The sequence below is a fragment of the Natrix helvetica genome (genome assembly GCF_964273705.1).
Source record: "Natrix helvetica genome assembly, chromosome: 1".
Classification (NCBI taxonomy): Eukaryota; Metazoa; Chordata; class Lepidosauria; order Squamata; family Natricidae; genus Natrix; species Natrix helvetica.
The window spans coordinates 101,821,401-101,849,391 of NC_138548.1; the positions used below are offsets into that span (position 1 = coordinate 101,821,401).

The 27,991-nt window shown below is 37.2% G+C and overlaps 2 protein-coding genes across 8 annotated transcripts in view; one reads left to right on the forward strand and one right to left on the reverse strand.

Moving 5' to 3' along the window:
• The window catches only part of DKK3 (dickkopf WNT signaling pathway inhibitor 3), a 103,469-nt gene extending 92,108 nt beyond the window's left edge, over positions 1-11,361 (forward strand). For all 3 annotated transcript variants that reach the window (XM_081936861.1, XM_081936863.1, XM_081936862.1), the window contains 2 exons: positions 5,332-5,488; positions 9,475-11,361. In XM_081936861.1, coding sequence (XP_081792987.1) covers positions 5,332-5,488; positions 9,475-9,700 — 383 coding nt within the window. In that variant the 3' untranslated portion in view covers positions 9,701-11,361. The remainder of the gene's footprint in view (positions 1-5,331; positions 5,489-9,474) is intronic.
• USP47 (ubiquitin specific peptidase 47) overlaps positions 10,874-27,991 on the reverse strand; it is a 55,872-nt gene continuing 38,754 nt past the window's right edge. For 4 of the 5 annotated variants that reach the window (XM_081936852.1, XM_081936851.1, XM_081936850.1 and 1 more), the window contains 17 exons: positions 27,569-27,700; positions 27,023-27,099; positions 26,110-26,165; positions 25,309-25,421; positions 24,736-24,840; positions 23,822-24,029; positions 23,554-23,669; positions 23,344-23,463; positions 22,280-23,060; positions 20,506-20,681; positions 19,303-19,383; positions 17,219-17,334; positions 16,612-16,730; positions 16,228-16,358; positions 14,579-14,626; positions 13,658-13,788; positions 10,874-12,353 (listed from right to left, as the gene is read on the reverse strand). In XM_081936852.1, the coding sequence (XP_081792978.1) occupies positions 12,179-12,353; positions 13,658-13,788; positions 14,579-14,626; positions 16,228-16,358; positions 16,612-16,730; positions 17,219-17,334; positions 19,303-19,383; positions 20,506-20,681; positions 22,280-23,060; positions 23,344-23,463; positions 23,554-23,669; positions 23,822-24,029; positions 24,736-24,840; positions 25,309-25,421; positions 26,110-26,165; positions 27,023-27,099; positions 27,569-27,700 (2,685 nt within the window). In that variant the 3' untranslated portion in view covers positions 10,874-12,178. The remainder of the gene's footprint in view (positions 12,354-13,657; positions 13,789-14,578; positions 14,627-16,227; positions 16,359-16,611; positions 16,731-17,218; positions 17,335-19,302; positions 19,384-20,505; positions 20,682-22,279; positions 23,061-23,343; positions 23,464-23,553; positions 23,670-23,821; positions 24,030-24,735; positions 24,841-25,308; positions 25,422-26,109; positions 26,166-27,022; positions 27,100-27,568; positions 27,701-27,991) is intronic. The other variant, XM_081936854.1, reaches the window with a different exon arrangement.

Here is a 27,991-nt window from a genome sequence, read left to right on the forward strand (position 1 = left end):
TCCCTTAGCTCAGTGCTTCTCAATTATTTTCTGTCATGCCCCCCCTAGGAAGAAGAAAACATTTCGTGCCCCCCCCCCGCACGACTGTAAATAGTATCATTTGTCTATAAAATTGTTATAAGTACACCTCTGCATAACATAGCACACCGGTCTTTCCTCGTCTCCCACCGTAGTCACATGCTTTCTTTCCTCTTTCCCTCTTACTTGTCTATCCTTCCTTTCACCCTCCCTTCCTCCTTCCCTTCCTTCCTGCCTCCCTTCCAGTTCCCTCCTTCCTCTTTCCCCCTGCCTGCCTGCCTTCTTTCCTCTTTCCCTATCCTCCTATCCTTTCTTTCTCCCTCCCTCCTTCCCTGCCTCCCTTCCAGTTCCCTCCTTCCTCTTTCCTCCTGCCTGCCTGCCTTCTTTCCCTCCTGCTTATCTATGCATCCTTCCTTCCTTGCACCTCCCTCCCTTCTGCCTGCCTGCCTTCTTTCCTCTTTCCCTATCCTCCTATCCTTCCTTTCTCCCTCCCTCCTTCCCTGCCTCCCTTCCAGTTCCATTCTTCCCTCCTTCCTTCTGCCTCCTTCCTGCCTGCTTGCCTTCTTTCCTTTTTCCCTCTGGCGTGTCTGCTTTTCTTTCCTTCCTTCCACCTCCCTTCTGCCCTCCTGCTTTCTTTCCTTCCCTCTTGCTTGTCTATCCTTACTCCCTCCTCCCCTTCTTCCCTCCCTCCCTGCCAGCAGCTCCTCCAGCATCCCAGCTGGAAGCAGCAGCACAACAGTCGCCGTTACCAGGGGCGAAGGGGTGGCAGTGGCAAGATCGGGCGACCGCCGCCCCTTTGTCCCTTCCCCAACAGCGGCTGTTGCGCTTCCGCTTCTAGACGGAATGCTGGCGGTGGAGCCGCTGGCGGGGAGGCGAGCTACGCGGTGGCGAAGACGGGCGGTCCCATGCTTCCCTCCCTCCCACCCCCGCCCGAGCAGGCTTCTTGCACAGCTCCAGCCCGCGGCTCCAATGAAAATCCACTGTCCGAAGTGCTGCCACTTCCAGGCGGGATATATTATGCCTCGCCCACGCCTTCGCCGCCGTTGCACCCAGATGGAAAGGGAGCCTTCGCGCCCCCCTTTACGGAGCCTCGCGCCCCCCCAGGGGGGCGCGCCCCACTATTTGAGAACCGCTGCCTTAGCTTAATGACCACAAAAGTCATTAAGCAGATGGAGTGAAAGAGCTGTCTGCCAAAGGAGGGTAGCTGTATCTCACCTGCACAGAAGGGGAAACCTTGCATTGGCAAGCTGAATGGGGCTTGGATCTTTGGGATCCAAGTATAGTTGGCCCACAACTGGAGTCCCTCCCCACACTCTGTTTGCAGAGAAGGATCTTTTAACCAAGCTATTTGATAGCAAAAGTGTTGCCTTCCAGATTGATTTGGCCCTGTGCAGGGTGGGGTCTCTCTGCCAAGCAGCTTTTTCACTCTCATAGGTTGGCTGTAAATGGTCTGCCTGAAATCCAAGCAAACATTCAAACTTGAGTTTTCAGGGTGGATCGTCTTCAGCCAGCCTCCAGGAACCAGTCTGCAGATTTCAACCTTGCCTACCAAATGAAGCTGACAGGGAAGATTGCAAATGGCAATCACATGATTGCAGGACTCTTGACAACCGATTGTTAAGTATGAAAGGTTGCCAAGCACTCAGGTTGCAGTCATGATAATGGTGTGTGCGTGTGCTGGTGATAATGTTTAATGGTCACTGAATGGGTTGGCTGTTTAGCAAAGAGTTGTATTGCATGTTTGAATATCCATCCTTGCTAAGACGTCTAAATGAATTAATTTGGCAATGTTATAACCTGTCCAACTAAGGTGAACACATGTTGCAGATATTTCAAAGAGGAAGGAAGGAAGGAAGGAAGGAAGGAAGGAAGGAAGGAAGGAAGGAAGGAGAAACATATAGTCAAACATAACCGTGGACCTAAAAAAACAAACCCAAGAAGATGGAAATTCCTAAAGAAGGAAGTGGTTACTCAAAAAGTTTAATGCAGCTTGAACACAGTAAGAGGATAGATCACAAAGCAAGTCACATAGGCCAGCATAGCAGAGCTGGTGCAGGTAAATGAAAACTCAGATATTAGCAACAGATTGTAATAAATAAAAAAAGCTTTGTGAGAAGACAATATGCATAGATTCCACTTATCCGTCACATTATTCGCATACAGTTTGGCTTTAAAACCATGGGCAAGGCGTGAGAGAATTCAACTCTGCATAGCATGGGACTCAGGTTGCTGCCAAGGTTAAATCACTCTGTGGATCTGAGGAAATTTCAAACAATAAACTGGTTGGCAATCAGGTGAGCCAATAAAAAGAAAAGGCTTTTATATTTTGAGTAGTTATGGCCTTGCCAGCGGCAGTTAGTCTGCCAAGTGGGGAACATTTGAGGCCACAGCAGACTCAGCTTACACAAGGCTCCAGTTGGGACCAGCTAGAACCTCCCTTGCGGAAGGTAAGAGATGTTCGACTAGTAAGTAGTCACAAGTACAATCCAACAGCCTTTTAGTCCTGCTTAGCAACTGGGAGCATCAACTGACAAGTGATGAAGAAAGGGATATTTAAGGGAAATAAAGAGCTCCAAGAAGTCACTTGCTGTAGACCCCAAAGAATGGAAGATCCTTAGAATGTGTAGCCTTAATAATAGTAAATAGTAGCCTACTGTACATGAGAAGGAATAAGGCTAGAGAGAAGAAAAGAAATAAATAAGTACATAGATGCTAGCATGGTGAAAGCCAACTTCTTTAAAAATCAGGTGCTCACTCAGGTGGCAGCTGTGGCAGCAAAATCAGGTGGCAGCTGTGTAGGGACCACAGAAAACTCTCTTAGTCTAAAAGTTCAGGTGCAAGAACATCCTGAAATAGCAGGCTAGTTATCTCCATAACAAATATCCAGTGGAATTAGGCAAGTTACCTGCAAGTGGATATTCTGTTTGAGTTCCTCATTCTTCATGAATAGCAGTAAACTTTAACTTCTCAGTAAGAAATGCTGTCTGGGAAAACAGCCAAGAGTGAAAAGACCCAGATAGAGATGAACAGGTGCAAGTTTGGAGCTTTTCCCAACAAGTTCATTCAAAGTGGAAAAGGAAAGTTAAAAGCCTTCTTCACATCTTTATAACAACAGAAGAGAAAAAAAAGTTTAACTTAGAGCTGGTCTGTGTATTGCCTGAATGTTTGTTCCATCCTGAATTTATCGTCAGAATAAAAGGAAAAGAATCAATAAATTAGCAGCTCAGCGAGAAAGACAAAATACTGACAAGTAACAAAAGAAGATTGGTCTAGTCAATTCTTATTTTGGTTCACTTTTCTTCAACAAAAACTTTGTGTTCCACAAGACAATGTGAAGGGCAGGAGAAAAGGAGAAAGCTTTATAGAAATATAGTTAGGGATTGCTTTTTCTGAATGAAGCCCATTCTGAGAGACCACATGAATTGCATCCTAAGTTACTGAAGGAACTAATAGACTAAGTGCAAATCCATATATTATCTTTGAGAAGTACTGAAGAACTGATGAAAGGCCAGATAGCCAAAGCAGAATATGTATGTATCATATGTATGTATAATACCCTAAAAAGGGGGAATAGAATGATCCAGCAAACTGCACATTAGTTACTCTGACACCGACGTCTGGGGAGAATCTAGAGGAGGTATGAAGAGATTGATCTGTAAGCACCTTGTCAACCAGTTGGTAATTAGCAGAAGCCATCATCATCATGGATTTACTAACATATCTTGCCAGATTAATCTTGTCACAATTTTGAGATTTATTTCTGAAATAACTGTCAGAAAACTGTAGGAATGTCTGGTGTTCAGCAAAGCATTTCATAGAGTCAGCTGTGGCATGCAAATTAGCAAGCTATTTAAACATGTACTGGATGATTAAATGGACAGTTAAACAGATAGATGCTAACTTGAAAATTGTATAGGTAGTCCTCAACTTATAGCCATAATGGAGCCTAGCCTTTATGGTTGCAAGTGATGATGATCATTCAGACTGGTTAGGGAGTAGGGCTTATCCTATAGAACAAGGGTCCCCAATTCAGTGGACTGCACTGGAACCAGGCCATGCAAACAAGTGAAGCCCCATCTGCGGGATGCAAACAGAATGAGAAAACACATCCCCTCTGGTCAGTGGAAAAACCTCTCTCCATGGAACTGGTCCATGGGGTCCAAAAGGTTGGGGGGCATTGCTATAGAATATAACTCTTCTGTATGCTGATTGCTTCTGTTGACCAGATTTAGGCTCTCTTGTATGGCTTAGTGGCCAGATTGGGAGCAGGGGAGATGGCTGGGGGAAATGGGGGTGGGGCTGCAGCATCTCTGCAGCTGGGTCATAAGTGTGAACAAAGATGGGCCATAATCAGTGGCCATAATCTTGAAACCAGATGATAAGTATCTTTGGGGCAACTTTCAACAGTCACTAAGTAACCAGTTGTAAGTCAAGGACTATCTGTATTCACTTAGTACTTTCCACAGGTTCTTTATCAAACTGAACAGACATAGCAAATAGGTGCCATAAAGATCACCCTTGGATCCTTGATGCTTTGGTATGCTTATTAAGATTTGGATGAAGAGGTAATAAAAATGCTCATCAAATTTACAGATGATACTGAATTGGATGGGATACTGAATACTGTAGACAAATAAATTCAAAATGTTCCTAATAGATTGGAGCAACGTGTTATGAGGAACTGAATGAAACTTAACAGATGTAAGTGCAAAGTTCTTCCCTTAGGAAACTAAAAAAAATCAATTCTACAGTGTAGGATGGAGGATAAACCTATAAAAAAGTTCTTGTAATAGTAGTTAATTGCACATCTGGATATTAGTCAGCAGAGTAATGTAGCTGCAAATGTGACAATTCCAATTTTAGGTAAAGATTCCCCTCGCACATATTTGCTAGTTGTTCCCAACTCTAGGGGGCAGTGTTCACCTCCATTTCAAAGCTGAAGAGCCAGCATTGTCCGAAGACATCTCCATGGTCATGTGGCCGGCATGACTAAATGCCAAAGGCGCACGTAACACTGTTACCTTCCCACCAAAGTGGTCCCTATTTTTCTACTTGCATTTTTACATGCTTTCGAACTGCTAGGTTTTGCAGAAGCTGGGACAAGTAACGGGAGCTCACTCCATTACACGGCACTAGGGATCTGAACCATTGAACTGCTGACCTTTCTGATCGACAAGCTCAGCATCTTAGCCACTGAGCCACCGCGTCCCTTGAATCCTGAAGGGTGGCCCAAATTAAGTAACACAAATAATATAAATAATTCAGATTTTGCATGTAATAAAAATAACCAGGGTCTTCCACTTTTCTCGACAGATCTTCTGTTCCCCATATGCACCCCCTTCCCTGGTGAGAGAGAACCTTGCCGTAATCCTTCAGATGGGCTTCTCAACCTAATTACTTGGGAGCTGGAACCAGATGGAGCTCTTGATCGTTGCCCATGTGCTCATGGGTTGATTTGTCAGAAGCAGAGGTAAAATTTCAGAATTAAACTCTCCTAAGAACTTTATTGGAAAATTAAGATCAGGCTAAATATTTCAGTTTTGAGGAACACACCAATGATTATTAATTTAGTATTGTGGATAGGACTGCACAAGTGTGTTGGAAGCTTGCAATCAAGGCAAAATAGAAATCAGATTAACTTCTTACTATCTGCAAATGTAGATATAAAACCATTTGAATGCTATAGGAAATTAATCAAAGTAAATTACTCAAAAGGCAAGGTAAATGTCCATATGAAATACAGTCCCCCAAATCCTGAGAATTAAATTGCTTGTAGCAAGCTTTGAAATACGTGTATTTGAACTGTTTCCTAAAGGGTTTCAGATTATAGCTCCTGACCAAAATCATTGTTTCCAACCGTTTTAGATTTTGGAAGAATACAATAGACACATACAAATTTGTAACTAGCAGTAATCAAGAGCAATTTTGTGTAGTTTGAGACAGTAAGAGAATTTGACGAAAGAAAGTCATTTCTTTGTCTTGCCACTTTGTCTTGCCAAGGCTGCTGTTTGTATTTTAAGCAAAGTTTCCCTTAATGTTGATTTCAGGAGTAACATAATCATAAATACAAAAGCAGAAAGAATTGAAACTACACGGAAATACACTCTGGTTAAATAATAGGAGGAGTTTCCAATGGTGAGCGCTGTAACCAGAGAAACAGGCTGCCTCGTGGAGATTTTCAGAGGATGGAGAGCCATCTGTACAAAATGCTTTAGCTGACATAGATGACTTACTTTTGAGAGTCATCAAAATGTGGAAAATAAAAGGAAAATACTCTTTTTCTGTTTACATGGTCCTGAACCTGCCTAGATTGTTATTATGTAACAGAGGTGCACATATTTGGCACATTTATACAGATTGTACAGTCCGATAGTGAAGGGTGGTCAGTGGTTTAAGGGCTGCCACAGTACAATGTGATCATTACTCAGGGTTATTTTTTTGTGTGCCAGCCTGAACTAATCCTTCAGTTTTCTTGGTAAGGCTTTTCAGAATTGGTTTATCACTGCCACCTTCTTTCTAAGAACTGAGAGTGGCTGACTGTCCCAAGGTCACCTAGCTGGATCCATGTCCAACATGAGGCTACAACTCACTCTTCTAGTTTCTAGTTCTATGCCGTAAAACCACTACACCAAACTAGCTTGCTTTGCTTAGGAGCTATACAAATATTTCATTGAAAGGTAGTCTATACCTAGTTAATCATAATTCAGGAATCTAGAAGCATTTTATAACATAGGGATTAGCACTCTTAGCCTGATCCTGTACTGAATACCCTTGGGGAATTGAAGGGATGTACTGAATGATTTAGGCTAAGATAGGCCTGGATTCATTTCATGATATGGCAGACTGAAAGTAGCCCAACAGGGAATTATTATTACTGGGTTACAAATTAGACTAAGCTTCATAGCCCTAAGTTTTCAAGCTGAGTCAAAGGTAGTGATTGCTAAGAGATATAATTTTATTTTACTGGTATAAAATTTTTGAGTATGCTATTAATCCCAGATAGAAGATCGCTATTGCCACTTGCATCACTGCCCACAAAGGTCATGAGGATCACATTGTGTTGCTTGGAAGGATTAGTATGTGATCCAATGACAGTATGCCATTGTATTTTTAAATTAGTAGTAACAACTCCACTTGGAAGGCCATAGCCATTGCTTGTAAAGAGGATTCCTTCTCTTAACATGGTCAATTCACTTAATTAATAGGATTGTTTTCTATATTGCTCATCATGTTGTATGCATTTTATATAGCTAAACTTCAGGCATTATCTTTGCATCTATTGTAGCATGAGTAAATTATTTACTGGTGCAGAATGATTTCAAAACTTGCCTGTGATTTAATTCCCAAGTCCATTTATTTGCTCGAGTACAAGATACCAACATAATAATAATAATAATAATAATAAGTTTGAATTTATTAGCCGCTCCCTTTCCAAGTAGGACTCGGGGCGGCGTACAATGGGGCATATAAAACACAGAAAATATATAAAACACATAGGCGTACATACAGAACATACATACAGATACACAAACACGGACTCGGAGGAGGTAAACAATTTACATCATATAGACAGTTAAAAGACCCGCATTAAAATACCCCAATTGTAAAAACCCGATATAAAATTAAGATTTAACGTTTAAAATACAATTTAAAAACAGTTAGGAGGAATAAGAATAATTACGATTGAGCCAGGCCAGATAATTGAAAGAGGTGGGTCTTCAGCTGTACACGGAAGGAGCGGAGATCGGAAGTAATCCTGATGTCACGGGGGAGGTCATTCCACAGGGCTGGGCCCACCACAGAGAAGGCTCTGCTCCTGGGTGTCGCCCCCCGGCACTGTTTGGCGGACGGCACCCGGAGAAGTCCCTCTCTGTGTGAGCGAATTGGTCGTAGGGATGTGTGGGGCAGGATGCGATCCTGCATATAACTAGGCCCTGTGCCATGAAGCGCTTTAAAGATCATAATCAAAACCTTGAAACGCACTCGGTAGACCACAGGAAGCCAGTGCAGCTCGCGCAGGAGAGGTGTTACAGGGGAGTACCTAGTCCTCCCCATAATCACCCGCGCGGCCGCGTTCTGGACCAACTGTAGTCTCCGAGTGCATCTCAAGGGAAGCCCCATGTAGAGAGCATTGCAGTAATCCAGGCGAGACGTCACTAGCGCATGGGTGACTGTGCGTAGGGCATCCCGGTCCAATAAGGGGCGCAATTGGCGCATCAGGCGGACCTGATGGAACGCCCCCCTTGCCACGGCTGTTACATGGTTATCCATGGACAGCCGGGCATCCAGGAGGACGCCCAAATTGCGCACCTGTTCCATGGGGGCTAGTTGGACGCCCCCGATGGCCAGAGATGGAAACACCTGGTTGAACCGGGAGGCCGGAAGCCACAGCCACTCCGTCTTGGAAGGGTTGAGTTTTAGTCGGTTGCCATCCATCCAGACCCGTACGGCCTCCAGACACCGGGACATCATTTCGACGGCCTCATTGGGGTGGTTCGGGGTGGAAATGTATAGCTGAGTAGTTGGTAATAGTTGGTTCATCCTGATGCCAACAGGTATCACAAAATGTTGGTTCATCCTGATGCCAACAGGTATCACAAAATGCAGCTGAATCTCTGTTGATCCTAAGGAGTATATAATGTGTGGGAACATGTAAAACAAGAATGTTTCAAGAAAAGAGGTGTTACAGAGAGACTGGAGAATCCCCCCTCCCTCCTTTCTGTGAAACAAAATGAGGCATTGCCTGTTAATCCTGTGAGGTAAACAGATCAGTCTCTGAGTTGCTGCACTGAGATTTAATAAGGTCCATAATGCATGCAGTTTCCATTTGGGTAGCTCGTCATGCAACTCAAGATTTTCGATATGGGTTGTCAAGGTAGGGATTGAGTGGGCCATGTAAGACTAAAAGCTGTCCAGCAAAAAAACCCAACAACTGAAATCCCCGAATTCATCCTTTAGAGCAGTGTTTCTCAAACTTGGCGACTTTAAATCCTGTGGACTTCAACTTCCAGAATTCCCCAGCCAGCATAGCTGGCTGGGGGATTCTGGGAGTTGAAGTCCACAGGACTTAAAGTCGCCAAGTTTGAGAAACACTGCTTTAGAGAGAAGCACATGGTCAGAATATTGTTAGGCCCTACTTAAGTTACATGAACCAAAGCAGAGTTTTTATTAAGCGGCTAGAAAGAATTCCAAAAGCCAGACCCTATGTGGTGCTTTCCTTTTGGTGCTTTAAATCACAACATAACACAATCAGTCCAATTGTTAATTCATGTTCAGGCTTCATTGACATGTACTCACGAGTAAAGGTTCATGTCTATCTAAATTGTAAAAAGAACATTTAAAGGACATAAAGGAAGTTTAAATGTCAGAATGTTTAAATGTAATTTGTAATCATATACATTTTTGTCCAACTAATACCAATATATGATGCTGAAACCTGGAATTTGTTTTTTCCAGTTATAGCAGCAACTCTCTTTGTGAATTATCACTGAACAAGACTCAAAGTGAGGACAAAAAACAACTACTAGCGGATGAATTATCAATTCTGGACTTTGTAACCCAAGATATTCCTGAGGAATATGAAGAGAGACTGATCAAAGAAGTGCAGAAAGAACTGGAAGATGGACTGGCTGATTCAGGGAAATTAGCGATGGCTAGTGACTTTTTTGGAGAGGAAATATAAGTCCAGCAAGTTAATTGATCACACGTGCACTATTATTGCTATTTCCAGAGTTATCATACACATATGGTATAACTGCACCTCCTCTTTGCTGCATAGAAGTGCAGTTAAGTCTACTTAAATAGATTCATGAAAATAGATAAAAGCTCAAGCTAAATATAATGGATAGAGATCTCTTCTTTTTAAGTACTGTTTTGAGATGGTTAAGAATTAGGGTTGAATTAATTTAAGCCGGGTGGTTTGAATTATGTATTTCTTGTATATATTGCTCCTTTTAAAAAAATCCCAGCTATTTCTTCCTTATTAAAGCTCAACAACACTGAAGGATGCTATGTACTTTGTTACCAGAACCTATAGGAGCTTGATATCTAGTATATACATAATATAACAGGAGAGTGTTTTAATTAGTTATATTGATTACACCGGCTGCACATCTTAGTTTAGAATGAACATTTCCTGAAGGATAATATGGCTGAAATTGGGTGGCTTGTACAGCAATAGTACAAGTACTGCAATAAAGCTGAAACACTCATAGCAAGACATGTAAAATGTTTTTATCTATAAATAGCAGTTATGACTTATACACCACTTCACAGCCCTCTAAGTGGTTTAGTCAGCATATTGCCCCCAACAATCTGGGTTCTCATTTCACTGATCACAGAAGGATGGAACGGAGTCAACCGGAGTCAACGGTGAGGATTGAACCTCTGGTAATGCATATATATTATTCGAGTATTTTAGGATGTATACCTTTTCCATAGTACAGCTCCAATCAGCCTTAGGTATTAAGCTTCTTCATACAGGAAAATGCAATTATAGGGTTTTTTGGAGTATCTGAATACAGTAGAACTTTTCTTGATTTTCTTTTAAATAACCATCTTACTATGCCATAGAAATCTTATTTCCAACCCTTATTTTTTTTAGCAGCATTGTCTAATCCTTAAAAATATATTGGTGTCCTTGTCAAAATTTTGTCTTGAGTGACATTGTCAAACATTGTAGGAATGAATGAGCATACTGGCCTTGTCTACCACATCTGTCTATATTCTCCAATCTTTGGTTGTTATCTCAAAGGCCTCACTGGGCACTGTATTCATGTTTTCTCTGAATATGTATATACCTCAGTTCCAGATCTCTCACGAATTAGAAAAAGAAATTAAACACAAACTATTCAGATCTTGTGCAGCACTGGCATCTGTGCAGAATGAACAAATGTTTTATTTGCATGTTCATGGTTGTAAACAGCATCTGGCATGGAAAAAATTACCAAAACCTTTGACTGATATAAATTAGATAGCATTTTCAAAAAGAAAAAAGAAACCCCTCTATAATATTGCTTGTAATTGCTCTTAGGTAGCAAATTAAATCTCATACATGTTTTGCAATGAAATCATATGTACTGCATCAATCTGTACCACATTTTGAACTACTGCAAACTATACTGGGAGTTGTTAAATGAAGGCCATTCATTTAAAAAAAAGCTACATATAAAAACTATGAATCAACTCTCAAGAAAAAGTGTGATTTGTAATGATGCTAGAAAAAGCGAACTCAAAAGAATCCCAGTCCAAAAATGTACAAAAATAAGTAGCTAATCAAACAAAAAGCCCTGAAACTCATTAACAAGGAAACATTACAAATCTAAGTACCCAACGTTGCCCCCCCCCAAACAAAAACAAAAGGGATACAAATTTAAATAACCAGCTATACTCTTAAATGTACACAGTGAATATTGATATGTGGAAAGAAATACCATAATAAGCAGTTGAAATGTATTTCTGGTAACTCAGGAGAGCAAAATAGTATTTACACACTGAACAGAATAGTGACATTGCCATTATTCATAACCTAACTAAAAATCAGATACAACACTTCTGCAAAATAAACACCAGCTGCTGGCAACTTTTACTAAAAATACTTCTCCAGGTGTCTTTGCTTCATGGAAGATGAGTCCAATGAGATTTAAGTTAAACCTGTAAGCTTTAGGGGATGAATTTTGCCAATTTCATCACATTTCTAGTCCATTTTCACATCTTTGTTATTATAAAAACCACTGTCACATTTACTTCAGAAATCTTCTATGAGGTAATGTGTGTATCAGTGAAAAAAACAAAAATCATTCATGGCCTTTGCACAGCTTTTATTAAGCTATGAATATCCTGTCTGTGGCTAGTTGACTAGCTACTGCTATGTGCACATTTGTCTCCAATTTTTGCCGATTACCCTCCCCGCTTATGCTTTTCTGGGTTTTTATTTGCACATCCCTTTTCTCTTTACAGTACATTTGACTATAGTGCACAACATGATTCCAAGCCAAACGGGGACTTGACTGGGCACTGAACTGGACTGGGCTGTCCTTTACCAATCAGTGCAGATGCCTCTTCTTTATATCTAATGTCCTGCCATAATGGCACTACACAGTAGTTGTGTACCTTTTTCACACTTAAGAAAAATTTCCCAGAGAAAATGCTGAAATAAATATCAGTCTTGAGTCAAATCTTTATTTGGCGCTCCATCAAGATATATTTTTAGTGCTTTTTCTTTACGAGGGGAATAGGTCACACGATGTCCAGTTTTCTGAAGTCTACTGCTTTCTTTTTTCATCAGTTCATTTCTCTGTTCTTCAGTTAGTTCCACCATTTCTTCGGTTTTATCCCTTATATTAAAAAAAAAGGATTTAAATTCTACAACAAACAAAAATTTACACATATTTAACTAGGCAGTATACATTTAATGTTCTAACATGTAACACACCACCTGGACAATGTAAAATCACCCGCATTTCATATACTTTTGGGAGAGAGTCAAGAACTTACAGCTCTTAACGACCAATCAATGCTCAGAATGTACTTCAGAACAGCCATTTCAGAGAAGATGGAAAATTAGAAAAGATCTTTGCCATCCAAAGACCCAAAAGGAGCAAGTTAGCAAACTGATGGTCATTTTCTAAACTACATTATTCTTGTCAATAATGTAAAATGCTAGATCCTACAAATGCTATATAATTGCGTATATTTGTAAAAACAAAGTTAACTTTTAAAATGATCTCAGTACAGCTGGCTTATAACCTGGAGGTTTTCTAGGATTCACAGCTCCTGCTTGAACAGCATATAGAGGCCATGGCTAATAGGACCTTTGTATAATTATATCTAAAGTACTATTCCTGGATCAGGGAGCATTGTACACAATCATCACTGTCCCCATCACGTTGTGGTTGGCCTGTTTCAGTTCATTATTCAGTAGGACTCCTGCTGAATTCTATTTGAAGGCTTCAGCTGTTCCAGCATATGGTACCTAGGATAATTAATGACTGCCCTAGATTTGCCCATGTGATACCAGTACAACAGGAGCCAGCTTGGCTGCCACTCTGTTTCTGGGTGAATTAAAGATACTGGTCATCACCTTGTAAACCTCTAAGGGTCAGACCCTGGATACCTTTGAGATAATCTGTACTGAGCTGAGTCTTCCTGTCCAGTAAAATCTATGAGGCTTGTTAAAAGCCCTTCTGCGAGATTGTATCGTTTATCAGGACCTTGCAGTCAAGCAGCACATACATCTCTTAGATACTGATTAAATTTATATTAAATATTATTTCTGTATTACTTTTGCTTAGCTTCAAATCCAGTAGTAGGTATAAAATCCAAAATTAATTTAGACTGTGCTAGCCTACAGCTATATGTATCTTGAACACATTTGAGTAAAATGCTTTATTCTTAAAAATGTCACTCCTAAAGAATAAAATGTTTATACTCTGTTTACCTAAGTAAGCACTTGAAATGCAAAATTCTGACAATATCATAAAGAGAATCAAACTATGTAGTCAGAAAATGAACAACATGATTCCTTCCGGAGTCATTTCTAACTTCTGATTTATTTAAAGCACTTGTCTACAATTAGTTTTTTCATATTGGAAATTTTTGCAGGGTTTTTCAATATAATGAATGACATAAAAGGATATACCTATAAAATATTACTGCTCCATCATCACAAATGTAGAGAGGCCATACATTCAGGGTAGAAACCTTCGGATTCCAGTCCAAATCTTGATGTATCTCGAGAACGGAGATCTCACATGGAAATGTCCCTCTACCCTGGGAAGGATAAGCAGAGTATCTTAGTAAAATAAGTATATATGCCTGTTTATCTGATTATATGGCTAACCATCTCACTAAAGGCAACTCTGGGCGGTATAGGGTTTCCTGCCTAGGCAGGGGGTTGGACTAGAAGGCCTCCAAGGTCCCTTCCAAGTATGCTATTGTATTGTATTGTATTGTATTGCATATAATAATTAGTATGTTATGGCAAAACACAAGAGTACATACTCAAAACGTAGGTGTGCTGTGACCATAACCAATATTGTTTTTCATTTATGTCTTTATTTCCAAATTAATACTTTCTCAAATACATGATTGATCACATTTTTCAGTTAAGTGTAATAACTCCATTCCCCAATATCCCTCAGTCCTCCTAGGAAAAGCCAATTTGTCATTTCTCCATTCAGTCAGGCTTCTTTCTGTATTGTAAAAGAATGCAGGCTTGAACTTCAAAGAGATGTAGGTGATTTGCCAGCACTTCATTACATTTTCTAAAGCTATATGAAATCAAAAATTAAATCAAATGGATTAACCAATTGATGGGTATTTTACTTGCTCATATATTAAAGAGACAAGCACTTTCAGTCTACTTGGAAGAAAGAAAATTGATAGGAGAGAATGTCTTCTCCCCCTGCCCAATTTCACCAATATCTCCCCCAGTGGATTCAGATATCATAGGAGAAAAGGGGGATACCCATTAGTATTTGATCAGCATTTTCTGAACAAAGCACCCCTGAGAGGAAATTGAATCACATTCAGCAGCTTGAAGAACTAAATAACAACTTACCTTTGAAAATTCAATATTTTCTGTGTCAATTCCACTTATTGCGCAAAGCTGTGAAAAATATATATAAAATGAGTTTATTTCCAAAAGGTAATGTATATGAAGTTTCATATATTCTTGCTGGCTGTTTCCCAATTTGTGTGCAAAAACTGGCATCTCAACTATTATTTTTAAATAATCTAAAAAAAAAACACCACTTGTAAGTTCACTAGTAGTTTCCAAACAAAAGCTAGATGTCATTTTATAGATGCTTTTTATAGATGCTTTTTATAGATATTTTATTACTTTTAATAGAAAAAAGCAAAAGGAACAAAACACAAAAATATATACATTGTTCAAACAAACAAAACATAAGTGCTTAAAGAACACAGATTCTGAACTGAGCCGGGGGTTGGACTAGATGGCTTCTAAATCCTTCTCACTCTGACTTACATTTCTATCAGGAATGTCTTAAAAGTAAGCAAACTTATATCCCTTATTAAAGAGTTGAACAATTTGAGATAACAGCTCTGCTACTTCGCTCAAATTCTGTCATTTAGCTCTTGCTATCCTACCACCTTTGATATTACAATCTACATCATAGTGCAAACATTTTTTTAATCAAGGTATCTCAAATCCACTGACTTAAAGAGTTTGTGCAAAATTCAGGACCCATTATGCCTGTCTATTTAAAATTCAAGGATCATCACAATGCTTGTATTTACAAAGTTGTAACCATTGTAGTGTCGTCATGATTAGCTGTAATCATGTGACTGTGATTTCCAAAGTTCCCTGCTAGTTCTCTCAAGCAAAATCAATGGGGTAGCCAGCAGTAAGTTGGAAGTTGTTCCTGTTCTCATTGCTTTTTTGTCTGCCAAAAGTCATTCTACTCTTCTGTTTAGGTAAGGAAATGTCTCTAAAAGGATGACCCAACAGTTGAACATTTAACTATTAGTGTCTAAAGCGTAACAGATATGGTTCTTTGTAATCAAATTATAATGTGTGAATATGGAATAAAATATGTACTGAAAGCACTGTGGAGCATAACATTTTTTTCTCATAGACAATAGCAATTGGAACTTTCATTCCTGAATTCATTCATGGTAAGTCTTTAGTTTTATCTAATGCAGATAGAAGTGAGACACTATTATATGGTTGTCTAAGCAATAATCCTCAGCTGAATTTCTCCATCTACTTGGGCTACAATTGCCACTGGCACTGGTCATTAGGGCTGCTGTGAGTTGCAATTTAAAACATCAGGAAAATTAAGCTGAAAAAGTGTTTTTTTAGGTTTGCTTTCTTAAATTATGTAAAGTAGAAGTGATCACTCTATTGTACTCTAAAAACCTAATTTATATCTTTTTAGGAACAGGTTAAGCAGGGATTTTATATGCCCAAAGAAAACTGGTTCATACATTGTGCTGGAATATAGTTCAATCACTGTTTATGAATAACCCACATTTGACTTTACAGTATAGGCTGTCAAAAGCAAACTGCATATTGTGTATAACTCTTGCTACACCGTGGCAGATCATAATGTTTGCATTTGCCAATAAACCCCAAAACATTGTTTTAATGATCACTATGACTGTTTAGAAGCTTTTAGAGTTTCCCAAAAGAAAGTAACTATGAATTCTGTGAGAGAGATATTTATATAAATGAGGTTAATTTACCTTTTCTTTTAATTCATCAACACTGCTACTCTCTAAAACTACTTCTTGAAAAGGATCCAGTTTCATCTCTGATGGCCTCCATCTTCTTGACAGAACAGCAAGTTGTGACATAGATTTCATTTTTTCTGCTTCTAAAAGTCATTTGGAATGTAAAGGTATTCAGTGAAATATTTCAGGAAGAGATGTTTAAATGTTTATTTATAGCATTTTCTTTAAGTGTGAAGATTGACTTATTAATTGTTATTGTATAAACTAAATACAATCTTTTTGTAAAAATACTTTTTTTTCAAAAAAGACAACTTTTAAGACAACACAATTAACTTTTATATAATTTAAAAACATTGTAAAGCTTAATTAAAATAATTGACTTCAAAGTATTGATACCTTCAAGTATTTCTAGGAAAACCTCCCAGTTACTTGAAATATTAATATCTTCTTCATAGACATGACAATCCAGAAACACAGTCCCTGGGTTTTTCCAAGTCTTCTTTCTTAGGCGGAATCTATTGGAAAAACAAAACAGTAGTTGAAGGTGTTAGCATATGTTTATAAACTAACATATAAAATCTAGACACAACCAGATTTAATTTAGATATAGTGCTTTCCCAAAATAGGCACTGGACATGTTTTTTATCAGAACCACCCAAGAAGGCAGAGCCAAAAGCAGCAAATTAAAATGTTCAGTCAGGTTCCTTCATTTTATAAGAAAAACAAAACAAAACAATTTGGTTGTTCAAAACTAAAAGATTACTACCGTGTGCTACATATTAGAAAATGTAAATAAATGCTGGTTCATTTCAGCTATGAAACAAAACACAGTAATAAAACAATAAAACAAAAAATAAGTATAATGATTTATTTGTAGCAAAAGTCCAAAAGAAAATAAATTATGGCTATTTTTTTTAAACATGATAATGTCAACAGTTCTTGTCTCAGAACCTTTTTCCATTGTCAAAATAAGAATTTTGAGATTCATTTTAATGATGTTTACCTGTCAATAGTCAAATTCAGCCCACATTGCTCCCTGAGCTGAGGAAGTAACTCCTCTTTTGATTGCCGCACAGTCATTCCCTTAGCAAAAACTGAATCTATAAGAAACTTGCAGGGCTGTGAAAACACATTTTAAATAGATAACTTGTTAGAAAGCTTTCATATTGGGAGTATCCCTACTTTCTCTATGCACAACACATATCAACAAATATTTTTTTGCCTGACAGCAGCAGTGAATTCTGTGCTGTCCATGTGCGGTTGAAGGGGAAAAGGAAGATATATACAATAGTGTATCAGGACACAAAAAAGGAAGTAAATATGGATTACTTATAAATCCGCTCATTAGAGACCATCTAGGTAAAGACAGGACAGCACACAAAATACAATACAATACAATACAATAATATAATATAATACAATACAATACATAATAATATAAATAAAATATATTTTCAAAGGCCTTCTAGAAAAAAACCCCTTGTTTTTAATTATTTCATTATTCTCTGAAAGGTGCTGAGACTGGGGAAGGCATTCTTTTCTTGTGATAAACTGTTTCAAAAGAGGGGAACATCCACCAAGAATGCCTACCTCTGCATGCCCTGGCATCACACTTCAAGAGATGCTTCCTGTTTATCCAGATTGAGGGGCTAGTATATACTTTATATTAGTGCTCTCTAAAATACCCAGGTATTAAGCCATATAAGGCTTCCAAGTAATCAGAAAAGTCTTAAATTGTCCTCAAAAACAGAATGTATCAGGTTGAAGTTTTCAGGTGTTCTTCAAGGGCAATCACGTGTACAACAGATTTCAGAAATACAGGCATGACATGAAATAGGCAAGAATATCTCAATACAATACAATAGTAGAGTTGGAAGGGAACTTGGAGGTCTTCTAGTCCAACCCCCTGCCTAGGCAGGAAACCCTATACCGTTTCAGACAAATAGCTATCCAACATCTTCTTAAAGACTTCCAGTGTTGGGGCATTCACAACTTCTGGAGGCAAGCTGTTCCACTGATTAATTGTTCTAACTGTCAAGGAAATTTCTCTATTCAGAGTGTCTTGTTCAAATAAGGCCACAACTGTTGCACCAGTCAAAAGGTCATTCTGGCCACAGACTCCGGTTTGATGGCTTTACTGGTTTAGAATTTAGCAATCAAAGAAGCTTCTAATTTTAATTATGGCTTGTGTAAGGACGAGTAAATAGGTTGCCATATAGATAAAAACATGCAAAATATTTTATGTGCTAATATTATGTATTCCATTTTATTAATAGTGCATCTCATCCTTCCACTAAAGGCTCAATGCTCCTGTGCATCAAACATATATGTCCAAGATTCTTTATAACAATGAAAATAAACTGAATATTATTATTTTGTGTAGCTAGAAAATATTAACAGGGAAGACCTGGTACTTAAACCAGATACTGAAAAAAACCTGATAGCCTGGATGCCTTATGATTCAAGTAACTGCAACTTTCCTTCTTTAAAATACATCTTACTCTGATCACTTAGCTAAAAATAATTATTTATTTTGCAAATATTTTATTCTAGCAACCAGTTTTATGTTTGAATTCATGGAAACACAAACCCTATATTTTTTAAACTTACAAATGCTTTCCAATTATTGCTTTAATTAATATTTCACTCCTATTCTCGCCCATAGAATTCTTTAAATATCCCCACAAGGAAGTGGGGAGAGCCTTTAACCGGCATATCAGAATATCCTCCTTATGCAAGGCTAACAGAAGTCAGATGAAAATGGGATATTCCTTACTTTTATTACAGTTGTTGGAAGTTTCTTTTGGCGACTCAACCAACAGTTTTCTGCTATTCTAAAGAGTGGTATCCCATCAGAACAACACGTATACATATTGGAAAAAATTGTGAATAAGAGCATACGAGTATATTTCCCAGAGAATCTATTTTGTTAACTGCTTCTAAAACTTGCTAGTAATATGATGCCCATATTGGAGCTGCGCAGCTTTTGCTAAAGCTTTTCAGCTACTGATTACATCAGATGTAGGAGGTTCACTTTTTAATAGTTATGTTGTTCAAGATGTTTTAGGAGTTTCACATCTTACTTACCTCTGGATCATTCACCAAAAGTTGGTAAACCTTGACTCTGTATTCCCCTTTCTTAAGTGCTCTTCCAAACCTGATAGTTATCTTTAAATTAAAAAGAAAAAATAAAAAGCTTGCAAGATATTACCCGTCTCTTATCCTCATCACAGAATGCTGGCAGTTAAGCAACCATTAAATGTTTGTGTCTGTGTCAATGTAATGCACTTCAAAATTCAAACATCGAATTTGAGAAAACGGGATGCCTTTATGGATAAGCATCTCAGAAATTATGAGCATAAGCATTTTACACTTCTGTTCATATAAAAATATTGAATTACTCTTGAATGAAAACTTTACAGGGAAAAGAATGAGATGCAGGCAGGCATTAACCAAATTCATGCAATATTGATTACTTTTAACCACCTTCCTACCATCCTTCTATAATTTCACATCATCCTAAAGTTTCTTTATTGTCAAGAGACCCAGTGGAAGGCGAATAACAGCGTGTGTATTTAGGTGAGAAACCACTGAAACTATATTTTTGTTTGACTGGAAATGAAAAAAAAAAAAAACCACCTCCAGATTCAAGTAGTTGGACAGCACGGCTGTGGAATAGATTTCAAAAGAGGTAGTTCAAAATGCAGGGATTATTAAATCAGCATCTACTGGCCTCTCATTGATGTGGAATATGAGATTTTTTTTCATTATACACCCAACTTTCCATGATCCAACTATAATAATAAAGAACAGTCTGACAGCCTGTTAGGTGAATCCTGCACGGTTTCAGTGTCTCATCATGATTGCTATTTGTAATCCTACTGGCTTCCTTATTGATTTTGCTTGTCAGACATTGGCAGTAAAGATCACAAATGGTGACCATGGGACTGTGGAACAATGCAACTGTTGTAATTGTGAGCCAGTTACCGACTGCCCAAATCACAATCACATGACCATGGGGATGCTGTGATGGCCACAACTAAAAGGACTCATCATCATAAGTACCCTTGTTTAGCACCATTATGACTTTGAAAATCACTGAACAGAGGATGTTAAATGAGGACTGCCTTGTATACAAAATGTTAAGATATTGAGTTGAAGTAAGATTTTTAAAAAGATAAATACCTCCTCACTATATTAAAACCACAAAACATTCACTTGAAAAATAAGTGAGTCAATCATTACATTCTAACTGCTTTCCGCTAGTATTCAATAGCATATTTTGCTAACCTTGTTATCATCTGAGAAGGATGAAAGAGTCTCATTCAACCGAACACTCTCGAATTCTTGATTGCTGGCATAAATTCGAAAGACCTTAAACTGAGAAGATGGAACTCCAACAAATGGCTCCAAGAGTTGTTTGAAGGCAGAGAGTGTAATTCTTTTATCAACATGAATCAACAACCCTAAACCAAGAAAAAAAAATTAACCTGAAAAACAAACTCGGTCCTTATGCCATTTGTATACCAATACAATTTCATTCATATTATTAATAGATAGACAAATTCCCCTTTCTTCTTTAATTTCAAGTTATAAGACTTCAACTGATCAGAGAGTTATCACATCCATTAACAGTGTATTCTACAGTATGTAATTTCACATATAAGGAAATTGTACAGCAGGTGATTGGGGCATGTGTGAGATTATAAATAACAATTTATTTAGCTATGCTACTTAATATTTTAAAAAGGTCCGTCTAATGAAAAAGTATTATGTTTTAATTTATGTTTTAATTTATGTTTTAATTTATGTTTTAATTTATGTTTAATTTATTTATTGTATACTTATAACATGTATATTTACTGTTCAACTATTTTAATATGACTGTACACCGCACCGAGTCTCTTTTGAGAGAGGGGCAGTCTAGAAATCCAATAAAGTTAAGTTAAGTTAAGTTAAAATGATGCATTACAGTTAAACTGCATCTTGAAATTGCGTTCTTTTTAACATTATAAATTTTCAGAAAGCGTCATTTTTAGCAACTGCACATGGTGTGTCACAGATGCACAATGGTTTTGTTAACAATTTATTGGCAAAAATCAATCTTTCCTAAAACAAATATATTGCCAAACTTTGAACAATTAACTATTCTTGCCTTAAAGTTTATTGATTTAGACTCTGTATTTCATTTAGTTCCCCAAAGTGGTATATACAGAACTGCTTCTTCCTACATTTTTTACAGCTTCCTCTGCTTATTAAAAAAAATACCACATTTATTCTCTGATTGTGGATCAGATGGAAGCAGCAGCTTCCTTCTGGTAGTATTCCCCAAAGTTTTCTAATCAATAGAGGAAGTCATAAATCAAAGCCTCAGTATCACATTCTCTACCAATGAAGGAAAATGATGCAGGTTTCTTTTTCTTGAATTTAGGTTTTTTTTATTTGGATTTATTTGGATTTAACTTGATTCTACTCCAATTCCTTAAATGCATGTGCATGTCTAATAGTATAGGTAGTCTTCAACGTATGTTACTAGTTTAACAACGTTACGATGGTGCTGAAAAAAGTGATTTTCATCTGCAACTTACATCCTGTCCTTGAAATTACGATCATCACACCATCTTCACAGTCACATGATCAAAACTTAGGTGTCTGGCAAGTAGCTCACATTTACAATGGTTGCAGCACCCTGTAGTCATGTGATCATGATCTGTGACCTTCCCAGTCAGCTTCCAGCAAGTAAACTCAATGAGGGAAGCAGGATTTGTTTACTGACTGCATGATTCATTTAATAAACAAATGATTCACTTAACAACCACATTATTTAATTAATAACTGCATCACTTAGTAACTTAAATTCTGATCCCAGTTGTAGTAGTAAACTGAGAATTACCTACATCTAAGCATCTAGAACCATCTTTCATTTTATGCAAACAAACAGTAAGCCTGCATGTATAAACATATTTCACGGGGATGTATACAACAAATATAGACATAAAACAAACAAACAAGCAATCCACATTTCTAGAAAAACAACTTGCACGTTACCGTATTTCATACATACATTTCTGCCCCTCTCCTGACCCTTCTTCTGCGATGTAGGGCTCTGCCTTGAAGTACATAAACTGGGCTTCTGCCCTGCTTTTCCCACTTTCATCATATTCACTGTCGGTTCCAGAATCCTCTTCGGCCGTATCCCATGTTTCCTTTTTCCCTTCGTTGGCTTTGGATCGCCTACTGCTTGTTATGCTGTGTGAATCAAGTCCGTTCGCCAAGGATATAGCGGTGTTATCGACATTGCATAACGTGTCACTGCTGTGGCTGGAACTAAGAATATCACTGTCCACTGAACTTGTGCTCCTGTCATTGTTCAAATCGGAATCTGACCGCTCCTCTGACTGGAAATTATCTGTGTCAGAAACCTGTATTTGGTTTTCGAGTTCCTGGTTTTCTGTTGATGCTGATGAATCTGCCTCATTGGAAGGCGATTCGATATTTTCAAAGTCACTGGCCTCTGTACTCCTGCTGCTGTCGCCATTATCTCCTTCCTGCTGCTGTTGCTGTAAGGACAAGGTTTTAAGTTTTTCAGTACTCTCTTCTAGGATAGCTTCTACAGATTTTGTATTAGGTAAAGATCCTTTCCCTGCTTCACAATTTGCATCTAAATTGCCTGAATCTCCACTCGCCTTTTGAAATATTGTCCTTCTGAACAGTGATCCAGGAGACTGTTCCGGCAATGAAACATACAGTCTGATTGTATTTGCATGACGATCTAAGAGTTTCCATAACTGTGAATCTGTAAATGGCAGCTGTCTATCTTGAGAATCTGAACTTTCAACAAATACCTAAAATGTAAAAAAAAGTAAATCCGCGAGGAAAAATCTTAACCTCTTACAGAAACTATCCTTAGCACATAAACTACAGATAAATGTGACTTCTCTGGAAATCAAGAAATTCCTATTAAACAAATAAATTATATTAACTTTATTGTCTCTCTGACATATAGTAAACTTATTATTGGAAATTATTTTGTAAAAGCATTTTGTTATGTTTCTGTAGAAAAACCTGAGATTAATACAATATTTATATTTATACTTTGAAAGAAAAACTTATGAAAAAATATCTTACTTTATTGCTCCTAAAAAAGCCTTCAGCTTTAAGTGTTTTGTTAGCCACACTAAGAAGACGCAAATCATTATAGCAACGTTCCAAAACAACACGCATTGTTTCAGCAGGTAAATGTACAGCCTACAGTAACAGGAAAAGCAAGATAAAATGAGCGCTTTTAATACTTTAAAGAAAAACTCAGAAAAAAAGAATAAGGTGTAAGTTATTTACCTTTGAAATGAGATACTTGAATTCTGTAACTGTTTGGTTCAAATAAGCACGGACACTAATTGGAGGAGCCACTGTGTCCTGTTTTAGGTCAACAACATGAACCTTTACCATGACTTCTGCCAAAATAATAAATATAAACCATGAAGCAGATATCACAAATGGCAAATTTTTTTTAAAAAAAGAATACTTGTCCCATAAACACTCAATTTAAAGATAATACACTTACTATAAAATACATACTATAATGTAAATTATCAAAAATAATTACCACCAGGTTTGTAACATTGGAAAGACTGATCAGGTTGCCTGGTTTCCAGAAGAAGATCAAACATGTAGGTTGATTTAACACCACCAAGCAAGATTCCCATTGCAGTGTCATCTTCTCCTTCATAGGACCGTTCCAGATAATCATGGAACTCATCATATTTAACAAGACGACAGCAATTCAAAGGAACTGCTTCTTCTAAATCCATTATCTATAACACATACAAAAGTGTTCAGTCAAAACTGAAGAAAAACATTCTAATTTCGAGTTCTCCAGACATGTCTTGTTTGTTAACAAAAATAAAAATTCTTAGTTCTACATGCATGCCCACTAGTCTAAAAATACCACCACCATTATCTTTATTGTCCATTCATATGTGACCTCGCAAGATTCTTTGGCATGATTGCAACAAATGAAATATTTTTATTTGTTAGATTTGTATCCTCCCTTCCCTCTAGGAGCTCAAACACTAATCCAATACCTTTATTACTATACCACAATGAATTTATTATGGCTTTCAATTAATAAAGAATATCAACAGCAGTTACAATGAGATTACATACTGAAAAATATTTATTTAGAATAGAATTCTAAAATTCTATAGTATGTGTGTGTGTATATACACACATACATACATACATATACACATACACACACACTATAATAGATTGATAATTCTATTCTATTCTAGAAAATTCTAAAATAGAATTCTAAAAATATTTATTTAATGATTTTTATAACTGCCTATACCTGGCTCATAGCTCAAATAACCAATATCATTCTATTATTGTCCAATACAAACAGAAAGCCAACAATAAACAGACAAATGACATCAAAGAACCCCATGTATACACTGAAGTTTCACATAGCCCTTGAGATCTTGATCAATTTAGTAATTACCCTGTAAAGTATTGTACCTTATAAGCTATCTCCACAGCTTCCTTCAGAGTCTTATCTTTATGAACTTCCAGTTTATTTTCCATCATTATTTGTTTTACAGGATGCATACAGAATAATTTTATCTGTAATTGCCATTGACAGAAAAAAAAAACCAAATTGATTTTTCTATCTACTTGATAGCATATTGAATTACAATGTTTTGTGCGTGAACATTTTTGTTAGAAAAGAGATATTCAACAATTAAAAGAAAAAAAGACCTTGAAAACATAATCATCTTACATGCTTTTACATTTCAAAGACTCTTTCAAACCAAAAAATTATATCTCACAGCTAATACTATATCAATGAATAAACAATACACATGATTCTGTTCAAAAGGTGACATGAAGAAATGAAACACAGTATTAGTTTAGCAAAATTCCAGAATATGTATTACGTTACTTTACCTAGGTTCTAAAAATATGTATTCTCCACCCCGTTTAGAATTAACCTTGTTTAATAAACAATTTTCTCCATCTATCAATATGTATAAAATCATCTGTTCATCTTGCTCTAAGCAAACATTTGATATGGAATGTGCCAAAACATACCTTGCAAGTATTGCGTTCTATTTCACGCTGCCTCTTTTCTTGTTCTTCCAGTTCTTTTTCCTTTTCTACTAATCGTTTAATATGCTCTGGATATTCATTGATTTCTAAGAACTCTATCAATGCAATAAGAATGTGAGTTTAAAAAAAAACCAACCTTGGTTTTGCAGTATTTTGTTATTTTGTAAGCTAATCTTACTTTAAATTACACATACAACTTTAGCCTGAACTGTGGACCACTACCAGGCTATGGCTGGTTGGGAAACGGGCCATCGAAGCAACATACAACATTTCATTTGTGAATGTGCAGCATTTAAGTTGCATGAGCAACATCATTCCCCCTTTGCTGCCTCCACCATTGGTCCGCGGAACCAAAACGTTTGGGGACCCCTGCCTTAAGGAATGCTGTCTAGGAGTACTTGTGAAATGGACCCACTGCTAAAATGGACCCACTTATTCCCTTTGACACATACACACACACACACACTTTATGCATAGTCTATATATATTAAACTACTTATCTGTACAAATATGCACCTCACATATCAAATAATAACATCTTTAGCTCAGTGCATGAGATTTAGTAAACAAAACACTGCTTTACTCTTTCTTCAAAATCAGCTAAGCTGAACTAATGTACTTCCAACAGTCATTTTACCTGCATTCTAAATCCATGTTCACAAAAACTATTTGCTGTAGCATGCTATCAAATTCAAAGCTAGATTGTACAGAAATGAAGTGATTCAATAACATCAGAAATATTAAAACCACAATCAACCTGTGAATAATGGAATGTGTACTTACTTGCATTTCTAGTTGTATCCTTTAGTCTATATATAAGCATGTATGCATTTGTTGAGCTATTGGAGTGATATAAATCAAACAAAAATAGTATTTATATCTTGCATGTTAAAATACATATGCATTTAAAAGCCCAAAATAAAATGCATAATTACATCTTAGTAAAAGTAATTATATGCATTCAACCTTTATAATCAAAAGATCAAACGGCACACTATTCAAATCCAGAAGTATTTCTATAGAACCTCAAAGAATAAGTCTTAAAGGTACAAGAATCCTCTGCTTCAAATAAGTTACATCCCATTTGTCAAGGCAGAAGATCTGGAGCCTTACTTTTCACAAAATGATAAAAGCACAGCTGCCATTTCAAAAGTGCCAAATAATCAAGGATAATGCTGGATAATGAAAACAGAAGTGCACTTATAGGTGCTGCACCAGGCTGTTTATAAATGCAGTTAGACTGGTCTTCGCATAATATATCTTCTCCTTAAGGCTGATTTCCTGAGGCAGAACTGATCACTCATGGATTGGTATAGCTGGAGCTCTTCCAACTGCCGTTCCGCTCACAGTTGCCAGGATGATACCTGCTTTTCTCAAAGTCTGTCAATCTGCTGTAGGTCTTCAAAATGGAGGCTCCCCCATCCCTGTGCTATGGACTGAACACTGCTTCCGACATGCTGAGATATTTTCTGTTCCTCATTTTGAACAAATGTCAAGGTATTTATGTATTTTATGTTGCTAGTTTTAAAATGACTATATATAGGCTTTTAAAGATTTATATATTTGCATTGTAAACCAACCAGAATCATTTGTGAATGTGAAACATATACATCTACTAATTATTCACTAAAGCAAATAATTGTATTAATCCATTACAAGGGTAAAGTTAATCAGCTACAGAAGTACAATCTGCTACCTTGCAAAAGCACTGGAGTAGTAGGCACGGCTTCCAGATGATCCACCATAAGTTTTCTTAATGTCTTCATGAGTTATCTAATTGGAAAATTAAGGTGATACACATTTAGCATATTTAAACGAATGACATACTTATTATATAATATTCCAGGAACATAAGCAAGCCCTACATGGTAATCATATTTCTCTGTGAACTTGAATACATAAGCAGAGAAAAAGAAAACAGGATATTGCAATGTTGAACCATGCAGTGACTATTACAAAAATATCCCCCCTCCCCCAAATAAAGAATACAGACTGACTTTAAACTCCCTGGAGTGTAAGAGGGAGGAAAAGAACCATCTAGTTAGGCTTTCAAGATTCTGTTATTAGAGCCTATCTCAATAAAAGCCGCGTTTCAGTCATTGCCAAGAAATCTGTTTCCTGACCTGGCCTACTTTGGACAAGCTGATGCCACTTTTTAAATGGGCATGCAGCTTAAATTTAAAGCTATATGGTATTTTGTTTCATTATAGACATTCTTAATGGGATCACTATAATAACTTACCTTGCTAACATGTTGATCATTGAAACTGTACCACTGATCATCACTAAAGGATTTTATGCATGCATAATAGTGACCGCCAGCTGCACTTCCGGAATGAACCATAACCGAAAACAATTCATATAGTAATGAATTCTGTACAATAGAGAAAATAGCAAATACAGATTGGTCAGAAAATATTTGTAACATTTCATTTTTAAAATTCTTACTAATTTATTTATTTTTCATACTATTCATATCTAATTCCCTTTGTTTTGTACTTAAACCATCAAATGTTAATACTAACATTTAAAAGGATCTCTTGTTCCTTGTCCTATTTTTATCAGAGCATATTCACTGCAGTCACATTTTGTCAAGAAACAAAGCAAACAAAACAAATCTGAATATTTATAAGAATATTTAAGTAGTAACAAATTTTATAAACAT